Source organism: Dasypus novemcinctus, chromosome 7, assembly GCF_030445035.2.
Source record: "Dasypus novemcinctus isolate mDasNov1 chromosome 7, mDasNov1.1.hap2, whole genome shotgun sequence".
In the NCBI taxonomy this organism is placed as follows: Eukaryota; Metazoa; Chordata; class Mammalia; order Cingulata; family Dasypodidae; genus Dasypus; species Dasypus novemcinctus.
Window position 1 is genome coordinate 89,988,417 of NC_080679.1, and position 21,530 is coordinate 90,009,946.

The following is a 21,530-nucleotide window of genomic DNA, read 5'->3' on the forward strand; positions in this document are numbered from 1 at the left end:
TTTTAAATGTTACAGCTAGTTTTCCAAGCTATATATACCTATTTTTGGTATTTGATAGCAATTGAAATTATATATATGCAGATTCATTTGTTTTCTTAATCTCTCTCCTAATCATTTGGCTTAGAAAATATATTTTCTCCATTATATTTTTCTTTTTCTCTTAAAATTCATCAAATAATTACCAGTATTCTATAAGTTCTCATTTTACTTAAAGCATTTTAAAAATTACAACAGTGGTATTCAAAAGCTGTGTATTTTATAAATAAAATTAAGGAGGTCATTTCTGCTAGGAAATAATATTTGCAGTAGAGAACCATAGTTTTTTTTTTTTTAAGATTAATTAATTATTTATTTATTTCTCTCCCCTTCCCCCCACCCCAGTTGTCTGCTCTCTGTGTCCTTTGCTGTGTGTTCTTCTGTGTCCGCTTGTATTTTTGTCAGTGGCACCCAGAATCTGTGTTTCATTTTTGTTGTTGCATCATCTTGCTGGGTTAGTTCTCCTTGTGTGCGGCACCATTCCTGGGCAGGCTGCACTTCTTTTTCGCACTGGGCGCGCTCCTTGCATGTGGGGCTCCCTATGTGGGGGACACCCTTGCATGGGACAACACTCACTGTGTACATCAGCACTGCATGTGGGCCAGCTCATCACATGAGTCTGGAGGCCCTGGGTTTGAGCCTTGGACCTCCCATGGGGTAGGCAGACACCCTATCCGTTGGGCCAAATCCGCTTTCCAAACCATGGTTATTTTTAATAAGGTTAATCTTTTCTTGACTCAAGGTACTTCTGAGTGCCAGATAGTATTTATACATGTATTTAGTATTATCAAACCCTTATTAAAAATATTGACAGTTTGAATAGTAAATAAGATGAGAGGTGTGAGAGCTCTTTTTTAAAAAAAATTTAAGTAAATTAGTCATTACAGAAAGCTAACAATCTAGTGATTGCCTTTAAAAACAAAAAAAAAGAGAAGCCCTTAATTCAAGTAGACAGGTTTGACAAAACAAATGGCAAAAAGCCCTAAATTAGCTTTTCAGTCATACCTGATTTCAGTCTACACTGTGGTGAGAGATCATAAGTAGTATCAACTACTTGCCAGCATCACCTGATAATAGATATCAAATCCTTCTTACCAGCTTCTTTAAAAACAATTGTTTTAGAACTGATGGAATGCATGGAACAAAACCAACTCTAATACCTTTTATAGGGCTGTTCTATCCTGTTTGACTACCTTCTAATGCATTTTTGGTAGCTGTTTTTTAGCCATAATACCCCTTGAAATAAGGTGTAAGGTAAATGGGTTTCTTGCAGACTTCTCCATCACATTATAAAGGACTTGTTGAACCCAATGTTTGTCATTGTTTTCATTTTATTTTATTTTTGATTGTTAGAATAATGGAAAGGAAGATTGAGGTAGACAGATTTTGGTAAATATGAAATAGAGTAATTTTTATTCATCTAAATATAATGTTAGATAAAAAGTATTCACATTTTTCTTAGAAATATATGAAGGCTTAAAATAAATCATTAATGACAAAGAATATTTTGAAATATGTCATGATCTCCTTTGAACAATTTTTTGTGAACTAGAGAACAGAACATTTAAGCAAAACTATTACAATTAAGTTTTTTTTTTTTCAATAGGAAGTCCACACTCATTTACAGTATTGAATGCCTATATTTAGGCCAAAAAAGCAAAGAAAAGGAGAGATGCAAAGAAGGGACAATTTAAAAATGACTCAAACACAATGATGGTTTTATTTTTAGATTATTACTGTAGGTAAGTTAGTCCTTACCACAAGTGTTTTTTTAAATGTGCATTTTTAAAAAATGAGTAGCTTTTACAGATACATCATAATAAACTGTACTGCTACATTAAAAAAAAATAGGGGATGATGTGGGAGAAGGAAGAGAGGGTACATGGGAATCCCTCATACTTTCTATGTAACTTTTGTGTAGTCTAAAATCTCTTTAATCCCTCGGTGCCAGGGAGGCTCATCCCTGGGAGTCATGTCCCACAGTAGAGAGAAGGTAATGTGTGTGTGTGCTGAGTTTGGCTTAGAGAGTGGCCACATTTGAGCAACATGGAGGCTCTCAAGAAGTAACTTTTAGGCACCCTGCAGCTGTAGGCCTAGTTCAAATTTCAGGCACACAGATTCATAAGGATAGTCGTCAGTATCAAGGGCTCATCATTGGAGCATCTTTTTTCACTGGTCTTTGCCCTTGCACTTGGGGAATTGTTGCTGTTCCATTGGGAAATGTGACAGAGCTGCCCTGGCTAGGAACTCAGCACTCCATCAGTTGTCATTTGTAACTGTAACTACTATGAAAATACCCGACATATACCCAAACATTTTTTATGTACCCTATATACATGCCCTGGAGAACTCCCTCCCAACTATGTGTCCCCCATCAGTAACACCCCACACCAGTGTTCCTCCCCTGCCATAGTTAAACCGCTCTGTGGTCCAAAACTTCCTCAAATATATTATTTGATAATATATATTGGCAAATTCAATTAATAGGAAAAATGTAATAGTAGTGGTAGGTTTAAAGATTAGGACTAGACTAAATACTAATTTAGAAACCCTAAAATAAAGTAAAAATAAATTGGGGTATTAAAAAATGAAAAATATCATAAAACTTTGTTTTTGGCATTTTGCCTTTCATCACTGTAATAGGTGTTACCCTGCATGTACAGTGGCAAGGTAGTTTCTTTCACTTCTTCCTCAGTGTCTACATCCTTTCTTTTTTTTCCCTAATTATTAATTTTGTCTTCAAAAAAGTTTTAGGTCACAGAAAAGTCACAAATACAATATAGGGAACTCCCATATATCCAACATCAAACCCTTTTTTCCCTTCCCCAGCCATGATCTTTTTACATGTTCACGTTATATTTGTTGCAGCTGATGTACAGATATTGAAACATAGCTTTCATTTTGGTTAACATTGTGGTTTATATTTTAGACTGTACAATTTTCTAAATTTTTAGTTACCTTATATTTTATATTATGGTTTACATTTTAGCCTATAGACGTTTATACATGTTAGGTATAATTTAACATGTCCTATATCCATCCTTGCACCATCTTGTGGAACACTTCCTTTGTCCTACAGTTGCCCTGCTTCCATCTATTCTATTCCTCTCTCCCCTTCCCCTCAGGGCCCACAGTGACAACCAATCTTTACTGCTTAAAGGACCATATTCACAGATACTTGCAACAATGCTGAAGGCTTGACATTCTAGACTGTCCTCCCCCATTGGGAGCCACCAGTTCTCTTGAGAGACACAGTTCCCTCTATTTCAGAACATCAGGCCTCTCCAGGATGTGGGTGCACCTTCCTACTCATTGTATGGGTCTGTACCCAGTGATATAACACACTATGACAAGATGAGCACTCCACACACTCCCTGGAAGCCTGCCCCTGTGCCAGATGCTCCCCCTTAAGCACCTTAAACAGGTAATACTTCCTTATTATATTTTCTAAAGAGTTTTCTCAACATTATGGTTTCAACCACATACTCGACAATCTCCCATGTTCATCTGTTCCCCCTCGTCCTCCCCTCAAATCTTTGGGCCATCTGACCCATCCTCCCAACCCTAGTACCCCTCAAGCCTGCAAAGTGTCACCCAATAGTATCCCTATGCCCCTGTCTTATCCCTTCCCTGTACAAATACTTACCTCTACTTTATCATAGATTTCACCCATGTAGGCATCAGCTCACAACCTTCCTAACCCCCCCCCCCCAAATTTCCTGTAAGCCTATCATCTAGTCTCTAGCTCTTTGAGACAGCTTCATTTGCTTATTTCATATCAGAGAGGTCATGTAGTACTTGTCCTTCAATGCCTGGCTTGCTTCACTCAACATAAGGTCCTCAAGATTCATCTATGTTATCCCATGTGTTTGTACTGTATTCCTTCTTATAGCTGAGTAGTATTCCATTGTATGTATATACCACATTTTGTTTATCCAGTCATCTATTGATGGGCATTTGGATTGATTCCAACTTTTGGCTATAGTGAATAATGACACTATGAACATTGGTGTGCATATATCTGTTTGTGTCCTTGTATTCAGTTCTTCTGGATATATATACCCAGCAGTGGGATTGCTGGGTCATATGGCAAATCTATAGCTAGTTTTTTTGAGAAACTGCCAAACTGTCCTCCAGAATGGCTGGATCCTTCTGCATTCCCACCAGCAGTGGATGAGTATTCCCATTCCTCCACATCCTCTCCAACACTTTTAGTCTTCTGTTTTTTTGATAGCCGCCAGTTTTATGGGAGTAAGATGGTATCTCATTGTAGTTTTGATTTGCATTTCCCTAATAGCCAGTGATTTTGAGCATTTTTAAAAAAGATTTATTTATTTATTCTCTCCCCTTCCCCGCCCCCCACCCCAGTTGTCTGTTCTCTGTGTCTGTTCGCTGTGTTGACTTTGTCCGCTTCTGTTGTTGTCAGCAGCATGGGAATCTGTGTTTCTTTTTGTTGCGTCATCTTGTTGTGTCAGCTCTCCGTGTATGTGGCACCATTCCTGGCAGGCTGCACTTTCTTTTGTGTGGGGCAGTTGAGCATTTTTTCATGTGCTTTTTAGCCATTTGTATTTCTTCTTTGGGAAAGTGTCTATTTAAAGTTCTTGCCCATTTTTTAAATGGGTTGTTTTTCTTTTTCTTTTCAAGATATAGGAGTTCTTTATATATACAGGATATTAGTCTCCTATCAGATATATGGTTACCAAGTATTTTCTCCCATTGGGTAGGCTGTCTTTTCACTTTCTTGACAAACTCCTTTGAGGTAAAAAGGTTTTAATTTTGAAGAGGTCCCATTTATCTATTTGTTCTTTTGCTGCTCATGCTTAGGGATTACTACCAATCACTAACTGGTGATGCAACTAGAAAAAGACCTTGAATAAAAGGAGGAAATGGTAAAGACAAATGAATTTATATGGCTAAGAGTCTTCATAAAAGAGTCAGGAGGTCATCAGAGGGGTTGCACTTACACACGTCTCAGTAGGATCTCAGAGATAGCCGAAGTAGATACAACCCCAGGTACTGGTACTCCTGAGGGCTATGGAGACACAGAGGTTCTACAGTCATGACTATTGGTTCTGGGGTTCAGTGCCTTGTCAGTGGGCCCTACTTTGGAATTTGTGTTTCTGAGTGTGATGGAGTTGGACTCAGATGTGACCTTTCTACACATGCCTCTTCTCTCACTTTTACTGAACCTTTGGTTGGGGCTAGGGGTTTGTGTATACCCAGGAGACTTCAATCTCTGGATTGGCCATGTGCCAGCTAGGCCCTGAGCCTCACCAGAGTTGCAGCTCCTACTCTCCAGTTTGTTGGACTTACCCAGATCAGCTAACAGGGAGGTGAAGATGGTCAACCGCCACACCAGGGAACAGAGAGTGCCTACAACTCCAAACAGGAGAATCGCATCATCAACCATGCGGGATATAAGCCCTCTCAATATAGAGGTGGAGTAGACATCACCAACCCAGGATCCACAGGTTGGAGGAATAAAATTTGTATTAGAGTAAACTTACTGGTATTCTACTATAGAACTAGTAATGGAAGAAAATGTAGCATTGATCTGGAGAAAGTGGCCATCATAGTTGCTGAGGTCAGGGAGAGGGAAGAGGAGATGAGATGTGGGGGCATTTTCAGGACTTGAAGAAGTTGTCCTAAATGATATTGCAGGGACAGATGCTAGACATTATATATCCTGCCATAACCCACTGAATGTACTGGGGGAGAGTGTAAACTACAATGTAATTCATAATCCATGCAGTGCAGCAGTGCTCCAAAATGTATTTACTAAATGCAATGAATGTGCCACAATGATGAAAGAGGTTGTTGATGTGGGAGGAGTGGGGGCATGGCGTATGGGGTATGTGGGAATCTTATATTTTTTAATGTAACTTTGTTTGTGATCTATATATCTTTTTTAAAAAGACAATTCAATAAAAATAAAAAATGATAAAAAAACAGCAAGTAAAAATAACAAAAATAAAATAAAATAAAACCTCTTTAAAAGTAAAGTTTATTATATTGAAACAAAAAAGTTACTAAATGTTACTTTCTCTGAGATTTTATATATTTTTAAAGGTTATTTCTTCTTTCTAATAGCATAAAGCTAAGAGAAACATAAAATGTGTATAGTATTTATGGAAAGTCTTTCTTCTTACTCATTTTTAATTCAATAGATATTTGTAGCAAATACTTAGTGTACCAGGTATTTATGTCCATATATATTTTCTCTAAAGACATTTTCCATAATTATGAAATATGTCACTACAGAAATGATGATGGAGGCCTGACTTTGGAAAAAAAACTAGTGTTAGTAGAGAAATTAAAAATTACAAAAGAAATAGAAGTTATTTTCAATGGCTTAGAGAAGGATATTATCGGGAGAAGATGAAATACTAGACACAATACTGGCCAGCCTAAATCAGGGTTTTATTAATAAGGAGTAAGGGGTATGGGGAACATGACTATAAGGCGGGCAACAAGCAGTTTCTGGCACAGTTTTAATGCTGGTAATTATCTCAAAAAAGTGAAGAACAAAAGATTGGGAGTCAACAACCAGGGTTCTAATTCAACTCTGCTGTTAACTGTCACACCTAATGCAACATAGCTGTGGCACATATGGTGAGAACTTGAAAACCAGTACCAGAAATCTATAAATCTGGAAATTTATGTCACCCATCTATCAGGTAGGATTTTGGTGGCTAACAAAGCTTGTACTAGGAAGTCAATTGTATGAATCCATGTGTGGAGCAAAGGAGGTATTGAAAGCCATAGCTCTTAGAGGGCAGCTTAATGTAACTAACCAGTATTATACGTTATATAATAAACAGTCATACCAAAGCACATCTTTTTCACCTGTCTTCAATAGATTATATTATTCCTCCCCCCATTCCCCAAGATAGATAGCTGGTCTTACTCTTTGACATCTTTATAATGCTATCCAGTATGTAATTTTAATACACCGTATAACCACAATCAACTATGAGTCCCTAATGCTAAAAAGTTTGTGGTATATCAACTTTTATCTAACTGGTTCTGGTACCATATAATAATTATGCTATAGAAGCAGGCATAATACTAAACTATGAAATAGGTATAAGAAAGTACAACAAAATTCTAATTTTTCTCATGATATTGACTTTTATGTTTTTCTTTAAATATAAAATATTGAGTACTGTCAAAAATATTTGATTTCCTTTCTTTTCATGGTATAAGCTTTTTATTAGTCTCCTAGCAGGGTGATTCAGCATCCTATGTTAATTTGAAAAACTGAAGCCTACTTAGCTATGCCTTAATTCCTTCATCTTTAACATGAAATATATTCTTTGGAAGTTTTTATGATAACTTCCCTTTTAGATATGGCTTTCAAAAAGTTTTTTATAAACTATTAGGAAGTAAAGGATTCCTAAAGCACTATTTCAAAGATAAAAGTAGTATAAAACATCAACTTTGTTTACTTAAGCTTTGGTTAAATTTACTGAAAAATTTTAACCAAAAATCAGTTTGGTCAATGATCAATTCACTGAATGATTAACAGCCCTAAGATTATCAGACTAAATACTTGAATCCAGATTTAAAACCTTGACCATAGTTATTTTATTGCCAGAGGCAATACGGGGGTAGGTTCTAACATAAAGTTAGAGTAAGGGAACTTCTTCATCCATTCATGTATATAACATTGAGTATTGGAGAGGTACTGAGCATCTCAAATGTTAACATGCGAAATTGACATTTAGTGGCATAGAGTTGCAAATCCCTGATGAAATTGCTGCAACCAAATTTTGATGATATAAAACTTTTTTTTTAAATCCTTATATAACTTGACAAATAAATCATTCAGTGAACTGACTTTTGGTGGACTGGTTTACCTCATTTACTTATACATTCCTTCTCCCAAAAATAAATCAGTTTGCTACTACGTAAAATCAAACAAAATGCGAGCAACAAAAGAAAAATAAATACAAACTAGAAGTAAAATTGAAGCAGCAATGAGACCTGAGAACATATCTTATTAAGACCTAAACATATTGCTGGTGAATCACAAATTGACTCTTATTTTCAGCAAAAGGTGGGAAACCCAGTTAATTAGACAATTTATTATCCATAGATAAGATGAAAACAGACCAATTGTTCATGAGATGTCAAGTTATACTTTGGAGTATTTATTAAGAATAATAGAAATGCTGAAATAAGATCATTAAAATTAAATTGCAATGCCATTTGAATATCTCAGTAAAACTGCTTAAAAATTAAGTTGCATAATATCTTATTTCTTTTTTTAGTTTCTAAATAAAACATAATTTTTAATTATTTTGTTTAAAATAGATGTTTTCTTTAAAACTCTCTTTACCTTTTAAGTCATTACAAAATTGAGAGAATAAATTTATTTTCCAGAGTTCTCAAGTATTCCTTATCTCAGCTTTGAACTGTACAGGAAGAAAACCTCACTACATTTCTCTTTTCCATATTGTGTAGAGACTACTCCAAATCTTAATCACCTTTCTGGTCTCTCTCTGTTCAGGTGCCTCTCCTTCACACACAGATAATGTTCAAATCCAGTCTGTTTTGTCTCCGAAAGACATTCACCTTCCTTTCAAGCTCTAATTCCCAGGCTATAATCCAGACCCTCATTATTTCTTGTGTCGACAATTTGTGAGACAGTTCATTCTCTACTCTTTTTCAAAGTCATTACTACTTTGAGTCTGGTCCTTGAATCATCTGCTTTAGAATAGCCTGAGTCTGAGGTCTTGTTAAAAATGTTGGTACTCTAGGGGGAGAAGACTCTCTCTTGCTCATCTTTATTTTTTTGTTTTGTTTTGTTTTTAGATTTATTTTTTATTTCTCTCCCCTCCCCCGCCAGTTGTCTGCTCTCCATGTCCATTCCCTGTGTGTTCTTCTGTGTCCGCTTGTATTCTTGTCAACGGCACCAGGAATCTTTGTCTCTTTTCGTTGAGTCATCTTGCTGCGTCAGCTCTCTGTGTGTGCGGCACCATTCCTGGGCAGGCTGCACTTTTTTCACACAGGGCGGCTCTCCTTGCAGGGTGCACTCCTTGTGCATGGGGCTCACCTACGCGGGGGATACCCCTGCGTGGCATGGCACTCCTTGCGCGCGTCAGCACTGCACCTGGGCCAGCTCACCACATGGGTCAGGAGGCCCTGAGTTTGAACCATGGACCTCCCATGTGTATGTGGATGCTCTATCCATTGAGCCAAATTCTCTTCCCTCTTGCTCATCTTTAGATAATGTTATGCCTTGCTCAGAACAGATGCCGCAACAAATACTTAAGTAATAGAAACTTTGCTTTTATAAGGTATCACAGTTTCACAGTATACTTTAATCTCATTTACTTTATTTTATTCAGGCTCCCAAATAAAACATAAAGCCTTTTCTTTTTTTCCCCCCTTTTGTTCTTCTTAGTATTTATAGAAGTGAATGTTTCATTGGCTAAAGCTATAAATTAGTAACCTTTAAAAGTGGAATTATATAGGCATAATAGATTTTATGTTGACCATCTTTTTCCTCTTTATCTGTATTCCTTAAAAACTTAGTCAAGAAAGATTGTTTTAACTCGCCTCTGATACATAATTTCTAATTGACAAAAGAAAAAGCAAATTCCATGTGAATCAAGTGATATAAATTGTATTTGCTTTCCCAAGGAAAAGTTTGAGAAAAATACTACTTTATTTCCCATATTTCTCTTAAAACCAAATTATTTTGGCTGTTCAAGGAATTGGATTTGAAACTGTAATAGAAGTTTCAAATTTCTTAAACATATCTTCTCATTTTCTAAAATCCAGGATTCAGAAGATGTTACATGTAACCCAATATAAACAGTTCCCTTAGAAAATATTTACTTTCTAAATGTCAAGGCCAAAAATTCAAATGATAATATCACTATTTGCCTGGTAAGTTTTGGGCCCCAACATATTCTATTATTTTTTTGACAAAGGCATATTTTCCTAGCAGAGTAATGATAGAATATAATATGTAAAAATTGTATCTGCATAAAAGAAGTTAAGTTGATAGAACCCTTTTGATCTTGGTCAAAATATTGATTTTATTATTAATAGATACTTTAAAAATGGAATGCAGATTTGTTTACAGACTCATTAGTTTCTCCTACTTCATGTGTCACAAATGTCACTTTTATATTTTTCAATTTATGTGATACATGCTGCCTTTATGCCTAAGAGCATAATAAAAAAATGAAAACCTAAACTAATCAAAAGCTTCTCAAACTGTTGAATATAAAACTGTTTTGATAGCTTCCTTCTTAATGGTTTATGGCCTAAAAACGCAGCTGATTTAACAATTGTTCCTGTTGCCTTCATTTGAAATCTCAGTAAGCAAAAGAATTCTCATTTTCCTCAATTAATTTTTAAAATTATTTTTATCATGAGAATTACTAAAATGAGGTTAGTACAGATATTATTCATGTATAGATGGGTGACTGGATTATATTTTTAATCATACAATCCTGTAATTATCAAGTATAAGACTACCTTTGTAATATCATATAGGTACATTTAGTGGTTATGAGCAGAGGTATGAGACTGAGATAGTCCTGGGTTTGAATCGCAGCTCTATTCCTTCCTATCTCTGTACCTCAGACAACTTATTTGACATCAGTGGGCTTGAATTCCTTCAGTTGTGATATAGGAAAAATAAAACTCACCACATGAGATAGAGCTGTTGTGAAGATTAAAGTAAATAAACTATTCAAAGTACCTGGAAAAAAGCATAATGCTTGGAACTTAGCAATATAGCTATTATCCATTAGTGTAGCAGGAGTTGTGTTTATATTTTTATAACGCATTGACCCAGATAGACTCCTTGCCACCGGTTAGGAGCCATGACATAAAATATAACTCAAGAACTTTTTATTGTTATTAGTTGCAGAATTGCCCATCAGTGGTTCTAACTAAATTCTTAATTTGAGGTTCTTTTTAGAGTAAAGCACATTTTAAAAATTCCCATAAACTTCCCACTAAAGGGATGAACTCTCTTTAAAAAATGTTAGAAATAGTAAAACAATTATTTTTAAATGATCCTCTCTCCTATCTGAACATTTTACTTAGGATTAAAAATAAGGTAATATATTTGTTTTGGTTTACACATATAGGATAAATGAAAAACAGATTAAGATTGTATCTATGTACAGAAAAGGATTATTCCTATTATATACTAAGATTGTGCCTCCATTAGGAGTCTAATAATGGAAGATATCAAAATATACCAGAGTACACAATAAGATACATCATATACACATCACCAGTTTGGTGATTTTCATCATGGCCAATATTGTTTTACCTATACCCTTTCTTACCTTCCGTAATTTTTGAAGTAAATGTTATACATCTTGTCATTTTATCCATAAATGTTTTAATTTAAATCTCTGAAAGATAAGGACTTTTGTTTTCTACATAACCACAATACCATTACCACACTTTAAAAAACAATTCCCCAGTATCATCAAGTATCAGTCATTGTTCAAATTTTCACTTGTATATCATTTATATATATCAGTATATTAATATAAATACAAATATATATCATTTAAGTGTGAAATCATTAAGATAAGAACACCAAAGGTATGCCAAAGGTTATGAACAATCAAATCATAAATCTAAATTTCAAACTATATGTAAATGTACCTATAATTATATCACATATTGATCTCTTGTGTTTATTTTGTTTGTAATATATTATTTCTATAAAATGTTAATTAAAAGGGAATGCAGTGGTGTCTTTTGAAAGAAGAGGATGTCATTCCCCGTATCAGGGCAATGGAAGGTCGTAGAGGAAGACCACCAAATCCAGATAGACAGCGAGCAAGAGAGGAATCCAGGATGAGACGTCGGAAGGGTCGACCTCCAAATGTTGGCAGTGCTGAATTCCTGGATAACACAGATGCCAAATTGCTAAGGAAACTGCAAGCTCAAGGTAAGAAACAATATATCTAATATACAATAATCATACTTTTTAAGGCAAGTATTTCTTACATTTTTTACTTAAGAATGATTGACACTGCTTCAATTTCTAAGAAGTAGATACTTATGTTAGAATTGAAATGAGAAAATAAGGATTCCCACTGGTAACTGGAGTTCTTTGATTAGGTATTCTCCTTTCAAGAGCCATGCTCATAAACACATCCTATGCTGTATGTTTAGAAAAAGGTGAGTGTAAAGCTTTTAAGGCTTGCACAGAAAGGGAATCAACCAGCCCTTGGCACATCCCTTAAGGTTGTGCCAACTTTCTGGAAATTCTCATTTCAACAGCTCCCGATTCCTTGAGGTGGGACATGGGAATAACTCCAAAATATGTGGATCTGTGGAGTAAATTTTCAGTCAGAGAACTCCAATTACTGGTAAGTAACCCCAGTCTTTTAGTTTGGGTTCTTCTGTAGTCTGGGTATCTTATATATATTTTCAAAATGCCCAACTAACGGATTTAAATTAAAAGTATTTTAAGATCACCAGAAAGTATCATTTTTATCAAGTTCAAAATGGTCATAACATCAAATGTATTTATGATTCAAAATTATAAAGATAAAACTTCCCCTACTGTGTCTGACATAGAAAGCTTCCTATAATAAAATAGTTTTATGCAATTTGAGTTAGTAGTTACAATGTGAACCTCTTAAAGGTTTCTAAATATGTCAAATATGTGTAAGTGTCTTATAATCACCAGCATGTATGAGAACATACATATCAAATGTAAAATAAAGATTTAATAGTAAAAATTGATTTAAAAGATTAACATGATTGTTTGTCTTTTCATGGGCTTTTATTATTCCTATAAATCAAAATAAAAATCTGGAGAAGATACCTCAAAGACTTATTTCTATTCGTTGTAAAAACCGTCATAATATTGACTTCTTTGTATTTATTATAAAACAAATATCCACAATAAAAACCATAGAACAGAATTCTTCATTTTCACTCACCAATATAATCAGGAATGCATAAACATACACATTCACACACTCATATATACCTGTATATCCCTTTTGATTTCTAAAGTAAATAAACATTCTATGCATTTTCTCCAGCTTCCTTTTTTCACTTACTTGATCTTGAACATCTTTATCTATCAGCACTTAAAATTAACCTCATTCTTTTTAATGGCTGTTTAGTAAGTAATGTATAGCTCTACCATGCTTCATTTAATCTTTCTCTTTTTGATGATTGTTTAAGCTATTTCCTGATATTTGCTATCACAAGCAATGCTGCAATAACTATATATATTTATATAAAATATGTATATACATATTTTCACACCCTCCTGAAGATGTGGCTATCTATAGTATAAAATCCTAAAAGTAGACTCTCTAGATCAAAGAGTTTGTGTACTTTCTTTTTGGTAGATAGCGGGCAAATGATGTCTCCAAAAAGGTTGAGCCAATTCACACTTCCATCAATGCCATATAAGTTAACTGCTTAGTTTTTGTCTGTCATGGTATATATATATTTTTTTAAGATTTATTTTTTATTTATTTCTCTCCCCCCCCCCAGTTGTCTGCTCTCTGTGTTCGTTCGCTGTGTGTTCTTCTGTGATCGCTTCTATCCTTATCAGCAGCACCGGGAATCTGTGTTTCTTTTTGTTGCATCATCTTGTTGTGTCAGCTCTCCGTGTGTGGGGCACCATTCTTGGGCAGCTGCACTTCCTTTTGTGCTGGGTGGCTCTCCTTACAGGGTGCACTCCTTGCGCGTGGGGCTTCCTTACGTGGGGACACCCGTGCGTGGCAGGGCACTCCTTGTGCGCATCAGCACTGCGCATGGGCCAGCTCCACACCGGTCAAGGAGGCCCGGGGTTTGAACTGTGGACCTCCCATGTGGTAGGCGAATGCTTCCCATGTCATGGTATTTTAATCAAATATTTTTCATATTATTATATTTGTCTTCTTTTAAGACTTTCATCTACCCTTAATGGTTAAATTTAAAAAGTGAATGATGGGTTGTTAAAGTTAGTATTGTCAATAGACCACTACCATTGACGAATGTGTAAAAGTGGGGAATATGAGCATTGTTTTCAAAAAGTAAGGGGAGGGGGTATGGCTTAAGCAGTTGAGCACCTACTTCCCACATGGGAGGTCCTGGGTTCGGTCCCCATGGCCTCCTAAAAACACACAAACAGCAAACAACAAGCAAACAAATGGAAAAAAACAACTCCGAGTAGCTGAAGTGGCTCAGTGCTTGAGTGCTGGCTTCCCACATATAAGGTCCCAGGTTCAATCCCCAGCCCTGGTACCTCAAAAGAGTGGGGAGGGGGGTACTTAAAATTAACTGACACCTAAAACAAGCTCTTTGTGCATATTTTCATATCTAATACATGTATAATGAATACTTAATAAGCAAAATGGCAGCTTTGCCAAATTAACTATATTTTTATTCTTATAAAGTTAATTTATACAGCTTTTACCAAATGTTTTATTCATCTATGTTTCAAATCATTTTTTGTATTCTTTTACATAATTCTCCCTTGTTATAATGTTGTACTTCGCAAATTTTGTTATTATGTACAAATTATGTTATTATGTATTTTAAAGTAAATAATCATTTACAAGTTTATGAAGTGTAAATATGCATATTTTTCTATGAAAGAAAAAAAAGAATGAATTACCTTAACACCACTTTTTTTTTCCTGGAAGACTTCTGTATTAACAATTTGAGGGGTTATCTGAGGAATTCTAGAAGAAACTTCTATTATATATTTTCATTATCCTACTAGGACTCAAGTAGACTGAAAACCTGGACTTAATTGAAGAATAAGATAAAGGGAGCTCTGATTGTACATCCAAGCTTTGAAATAAGAACTTTCTAATTTCTCAGAATATATAAATAAGAAACTGACAAACTTTTAACATAGGTAAACAAACCACTTTTTATTTGACCAATACTGTTTATGTCTCACATTTTCTAAAATATATAGTAGCACCTGTCTATTTCATATATCATAGAATCTGAGATGCCATAGCCTAAATAATACACTATTAAGATATACCGTGAAGAAAAAAAACATGCTGGTAGTTATCAGACACAATCTGATTTTAGAGATGTTAAAATCCTAAAATGTTTTTTAAAATTTATCTTAGAATTAAAGAAATGCAGTATGTCCCAAATATCCATAATCCTATGTAAAAATAAATTTATTTCAAAAATAAACTTTACTTTTTGAAAGTTAAAGCAGATAAGGAATTTCTTAAACCATAAATGATATCTTTCAAGAGTTAATTATAGGGAAGCGGATTTGCCCCAATGGATAGGGCATCCGCCTACCACATAGGAGGTCCAAGGTTCAAACCCAGGGCCTCCTGACACGGGTGATGAGCTGGCCCATGCACAGTGCTGATGCACTCAAGGAGTGCCGTGCCACACAGGGGTGTCCCCTGCGTAGGGGAGCCCCATGCGCAAGGAGTGCGCCTAGTAAGGAGAGCCGCCCAGCGCAAAAAAAGTGAAAAAAAAAGTACAACCTGCCCAGGAACACCGCACACATGGAGAGCTGACACAGCAAGATGATGCAACAAAAAGAGACACAGATTCAAGTGCCGCTGACAAGAATACAAGCGGACACAGAAGAACACACAGGGAATGGGCACAGATAGCAGACATCTGTGGGGGGGCAAGGGGAGGGAGATTAATTAATTAATTAATTTTTAAAAAGTTAATTAGAACAGAAAATGTTACTCAGCAATAATAAACTAAAGAAATGAGACTATTGAAAGCAATTTATTTCTTATAGCCTAGGACAATTTTCTTAGATCTTTCATTCTTCTTTCTCTATATTGTCTCTAACTTTTTTTCCTTCACATCTTCTTCTCCAACTGCTCATGATATAAAATTTAAATTATAAATTTTTAGTGTTAACTAAAATTATATATACCTTGCTAAAAGGAAAAATATACATTGAACTATTTAATGTTTTAAAATTTTACTGTTTATTTGTGTATGGCTTGAAATTGAGTGATATACACATATACAAACTCATACCTGTATATATTATAGAGGTTTCTTATAAAAAGCTAAACTTATTAGAGAGCATCGATTTAGTTTGAAACAAAAGATCATAGGTGTCTGGCATTTTCTGGGACTCGTGGTTTTATGTTTTAGTTTTTTAATCAATCACACATCTTTACATTTTAAGGCAGAGTTTGACTTCAATAGCAAAGTTCAGTGAAAGCTTTCAATTCTTAATTCTTAAAGAAAAAGTATATTTGGTACTATCATAGATGAATGCAGACTTACTGTTTTCAGAAGTTTCTATTTCTGCAGAGCAGTTTATAGATTTTTATTTCCCAGAGTAGTTAGCGTACAGCAGATAGTTTTTATGTGGTCCAGGAATTTTTGTTAAGGCCTATAACCTTCTTATTTGAAGATTATTGGAAGGTTGACAATACATTGTAGTATCAGCTTCCATTTCCACTTTCATTAATTATTTCCAGTTTGCTAAATAAAATTAAACCCTTTTATATCTCCTCTCCCCCTTTTTTTTAAGTCTTGATGATAGAAAATCATCCATAGTAATGAACTTCACCTTAGCTATTACAAGGACTTACCATTAAATTCTTAGCTAAAATCTCAAAGCATTCAAATTTTGCTTAAAGGTTTTAGAGATAGTAGTAGATAGACTATGGAGTCAGAAAGACCCATATTTGTAACCTTGTTTTGCTACTAACCTTATGAGCCTCAGTTATCTCATTTGTAAGCTGTGTATATTATTGCCTATCTCCTAATGTTGTTGTCAGGGTTTAAAAAATCACGTAAGTTCAACACAACAGTACCTGCATTCAGTAAATAGTGAAATAATTACTAGAGCTCAAGTGGTGCAGGTATTACCAATCATATTCATTTTTTGATAAATATAAGTTCCTGAAAACTCTTCATCTGCTAGAAAGTTTAAAATAGTGTCTACAGAAAAGTGGTATTTTCTAAAATGGTTTTGTGAGTGATATTCTGATACTTAAACTTTTTACATAGACGTACTCTGACCAAGTTTACCAGCAGAAGAAAGCAACACATTACATGGTTTCTGTGTCAGTTTTCCATTGCCACAGTAATGCTGGTAACAACCACAAAACCTCAGTGGCATACAATAGGAATTGTTCATTGCTTGTGTAGATGGAATCAGCTGGAAGTAGACTAGCAGCTCTGCTAAGGTTGGCTGGGTTTACTTACATATGTGCGGTTTACTGCTCCGTGTGTTTCAACTTCAGCAACCTAGCCCACACAGGTTCTTATATTAGCAAGGTACATGAGGAAAAGTAGGAGTACAAGCACTTTTTCAAGCCTCTACTTAACATCACCTCTGCTAACATCCTATTAGCCAAAGACAATCACATGACAATTCAGACTTGTGGAAAAAATAGAGAAATATATTCTACTCATAAAAGGAGCTGCAGAGTCATATTTCAGATGACATGGATATAGGGAAGAAGAAAGAACTGGGACATTATTATCATTCTATCCCTCTTTCATATTTGTTCTTGAAAATTATAACTAGATTGGTGTTAAAACTCATATTCTGCATTCTTTTTTTAAAAATATTTATTTTTTATTTATTTCTCTTCTCTCCCCCTGTTGTCTGCTCTCTGTGTCCATTCGCTGTGTGTTCTTCTTTGTCCACTTGCCTTCTTGTCAGTGGCCCTGGAAATCTGTCTTTTTTTTTTTTTTCGTTGTGTCATCTTGCTGCGTCAGTTCTCCGTGTGTGTAGCTCCACTCCTGGGCAGACTGTGCTTTTTTCACACAGGGCAGCTCTCCTTTTGGGGTGCACTCCTTGCACGTGGGGCTCCCCAACGAGAGGAACACCCCTGTGTGGCATAGCACTCCTTGTGCCCATCAGCACTGCGTGTGGGCCAGCGCTCACCACATGGGCCAGAAGGCTCTGGGTTTGAACCAGGGACCTCCCATGTGGTAGGCAGACTCTCTGTCAGTTGAGCCAAATCTACTTCCCTATTCTCCATTCTTTTTATGTAGGAGATTTTGTTCCTCTCCTTTATAAATGAAAATGGCAGTGAATTCAGAAAGTTCACCACTTGTGTAGCCAACTGATTGAAATAATAAGTTTGGGGGAGCTTCATATTTGTTAAGTTTTATATTGGATCTTTCTCTTTTGTATCTATTTTGTTATTTTTAAGATTGAAGATAAATTGTTATTCTTACGTATTAGCAGCTACTTTCCTCCTAGGTGGATATTATTTGAAATGTGAAAAGAAAATGTACTAATATGAGCCTCTGTGATGAGGATTAAAAGAAGCACCACTTTCATGTAGTTCTGTATATAGGATCATACTCGATAAAATAGTTTGGCATTTTTAGGGGAAATGAACATGGCGTTTTCTGCCTCACCACTTTCCTACTTAGTGTCTGTCTAACCTTACGCAAGTTTCTCAAATACTTTGTTCTTTGTGATGTCTGTTTCACACAATTGACATTTTTGGCAGTTAATATGAAATTGTTAGTAAAATTCTTTGAAATATTGTGTTTTTCAGAAATAGCCAGGCAAGCAGCACAAATAAAGCTTTTGAGAAAACTTCAGAAACAGGAACAGGCTCGGGTTGCCAAAGAAGCTAAAAAACAACAAGGTGGGTAATTGAAAAGATTACATGAATATGAACAGTAAGTATTGGGAAATTCATAAGAAGTTTCTCTCCTTCAGTCCTTTTCTGATGACATCTGTGCTTTGTTTTTTCCTCATAGCAATAATGGCTGCTGAGGAGAAGCGAAAGCAAAAAGAACAGATAAAGATTATGAAGCAACAGGTATGTTTATGCATTGGAACTAATTTTTTCAACATGGGCCTTATTTGGGAAATCTATTTGTATATGTGTATATGCACATTGTTTTTACTTTGTTGTCTTAACTATGTTTCACATGTTATATGTCTTATTTAGACAGTTGTCATTTTCCATTAGTTAAAATTTCACGTCTTCTTTTTTTTTTTTTTTGAGGTACCAGGGCCAGGGGGTTGAACCCGGGACCTCACCTTGTATGTGGGAAGCTAACACTCAGCCACTGAGCCACATTGGCTCCCCTGAGTTGGTTTTTTCATTTGTTTGCTTGTTGTTTGTTTTTTTTTGGTTTTGTTTTTAGGAGGCACCGGGAACTGAGCCTGGCACATCCCATGTGGCAAGCTAGTGCTCAACTGCTTGAGCTACATCCACTTCCCTCACCTCACTTTTTAACCAAGTCTTCTACTTCTTATTTTTTTAAGAAATAATTACCAAACAGTAAATTTGTATAAGTGCTTTTAATATCTCAGTAGACTAAATGTAAGTTCTCATCTTTAACATCTTTCAAAGGTTGTAATGCTTCAGTAAATAAAGGATATTGCTATTGTATGTTCATATCTATTAAGAAAATTTTGCTGATCTAACATGGAAAATATTAATAAAAAGTTAAATTCAGGCTTGATAGAATAAGTTTACCTTTATTGCTTCTGAATGCTTTCAGAATTATTTAACATTGCTACTGGGAAAAAAAAAATGAAGAAAACAATTATTTTAGCACATCCAGAGTTCAATCTTGTATATACAATAGCCCTCCACTATGTGATTTTCAAAATTAAGTTTAAGTTAATGAAGTAGTTTTTTAATTCTTATAGGCAAAATATTTAGTGACAAGATATTCAACTTCATTTAAGATGTGAATGTGTGAACCACTTTTCCATCTCCATATACTTTAACATTATAGTAGAAAATGAATAGGTGGAAATTACTATTCTTAATAAAAACTAAACAGCAAATAGTTATGAGTATGAAATGAAAATTGTGTTACTCTAAATAGCTGCTTGAGTTGGCTTTGATATGATTATCTGTAAGGTTCTTTCCAGATTTGACTGAAGCAGTATGACTAGAGAAAGTTGATATAGAGTTGGGATTCAGAATTTTTGGTTTATAATCAGGAAGCTTGTGGTTAAATATGGGCTCTGCCACAAAATAATTATGTGATCTTAGGTGAATGACTTAACCTCCAAGTCTCTACTTCTACCATTGTAAAAGAGAATAACTGCGATATCTGAGGAATAAGTGACATAATGAATGGAAAGTACCTACCACAGTACCTGGCACAAAGCAAGTGCTCAATTTTTTGTTGTTGTTTTTAATTTTTAATTGAAATTTTGATTTTTAATTTTAATTTAAAAAATATTTGGATTATATAAATGTTACATAAAAAATATAGGGGATTTCAATATGCCCCACACCGCCCATATTAACAATATCCTTCATTGGTGTGGTACATTCATTGCAATTGATGAACACATTTTGAAACATTGCCACTAAGCATAGATTATAGTTTACATTGTAGTTTACACTCTCTCCCACACAATTCTGTAGGTTATGGTAAGGTATATAATAGCCTGTATCTGTCATTGCATTGTCATTCACGACAATTCCCAAGTCCTGAAAATGCCCCTGTATTATCCCTGTTTTCCCTCTCCCTGAACTCAGAACCTCCAGTGCCACTGTCTCCACTTCAGTGATATAAGTTCTTCCATTGCTAGAATCACGACAAATCTGTGGTAAAATATCAGTAAGTGCACTCTAGTCCATAGTTCATTCCCCAGTCCTGAGGATTCTGGGATGGTGATGCCCACTCCACCTCTAACTGAGAGGGAACTTTAGTTCCATTTGGTCAATGGATGGGACTTTCTTGTTTGCAGTTGTAGACTCTCTTGCTTCCTTGGTATGGGAGTTGTCCATCCTCACCTCCTTGTTGTCCTGGGTGAGTCCCATGAACTGGAGAGTAGGTATAACTTCACTGAAGCTCAGCGCCCAGCTGGCACATGGACAGCCCAAAGATTCGAGTCTCTTGGATATACTCCTCTCTTGGATATACTCCTACCAGCTCTGGCATCAACTATAGATTCAAATAGAAGAGACAGAAGAGCCATGTGTAGGAAAACCACAAGTGAGTCCAATTCTGTCACACTGGGGAGCACAAACCTCAAAGTAGGGCCTACTGGCAAGGCACCAAATCCTGAGCTATCTACCCTGACCTAGTGCCTGGGTGTCTCCAGAGCCCTCAGGAGCTCCACTCTTCCAGGTAATGTTTAATTTGGCACTCAGTAAGAACCTGCTGAGATGTGCATAAGCTTAACCTCTGGAATGACCTCCCAAGTCACTTTGAAGTCTCTTAGCCATTTAATTCATTTGTCTTTACCTTTCCCCCTTTTGGTCAAAGTCTTTTTCCGGTTGCCTTGCTAGTTGGTGCTTGGTAGTAATCCCTCATTGCCAGGGCGGCTCATCCCTGGGAGTCACGTCACACACTGTGGAGAAGTTATTGTATTTATATGCTGAGTTCGGCTTAGAGAGGGGCCACATTTGAGCAATAAGGAGAAGTGTTCAGATTTTTAAGGGTGCACATAAAACACCAAACTCTGTGGCACACTCCTTTACTGTAATTTAAAGTAGTTAATTGTGACTTAAATTACTTCCTTAGTTTGTTACAAAGACAGTGTACAACTGACCTAAAAATATGTAGGCTATAAATGAATGTTTTATAAG

The 21,530-nt window shown here is 35.6% G+C and overlaps 1 protein-coding gene across 20 annotated transcripts in view; it reads left to right on the top strand.

Moving 5' to 3' along the window:
* The window catches only part of BAZ2B (bromodomain adjacent to zinc finger domain 2B), a 472,255-nt gene that overhangs the window by 378,916 nt on the left and 71,809 nt on the right, over positions 1 to 21,530 (top strand). For all 20 annotated transcript variants that reach the window (XM_058300804.1, XM_058300822.1, XM_058300811.1 and 17 more), the window contains 3 exons: positions 11,761 to 11,971; positions 18,516 to 18,608; positions 18,724 to 18,785. In XM_058300804.1, coding sequence (XP_058156787.1) covers positions 11,761 to 11,971; positions 18,516 to 18,608; positions 18,724 to 18,785 — 366 coding nt within the window. The remainder of the gene's footprint in view (positions 1 to 11,760; positions 11,972 to 18,515; positions 18,609 to 18,723; positions 18,786 to 21,530) is intronic.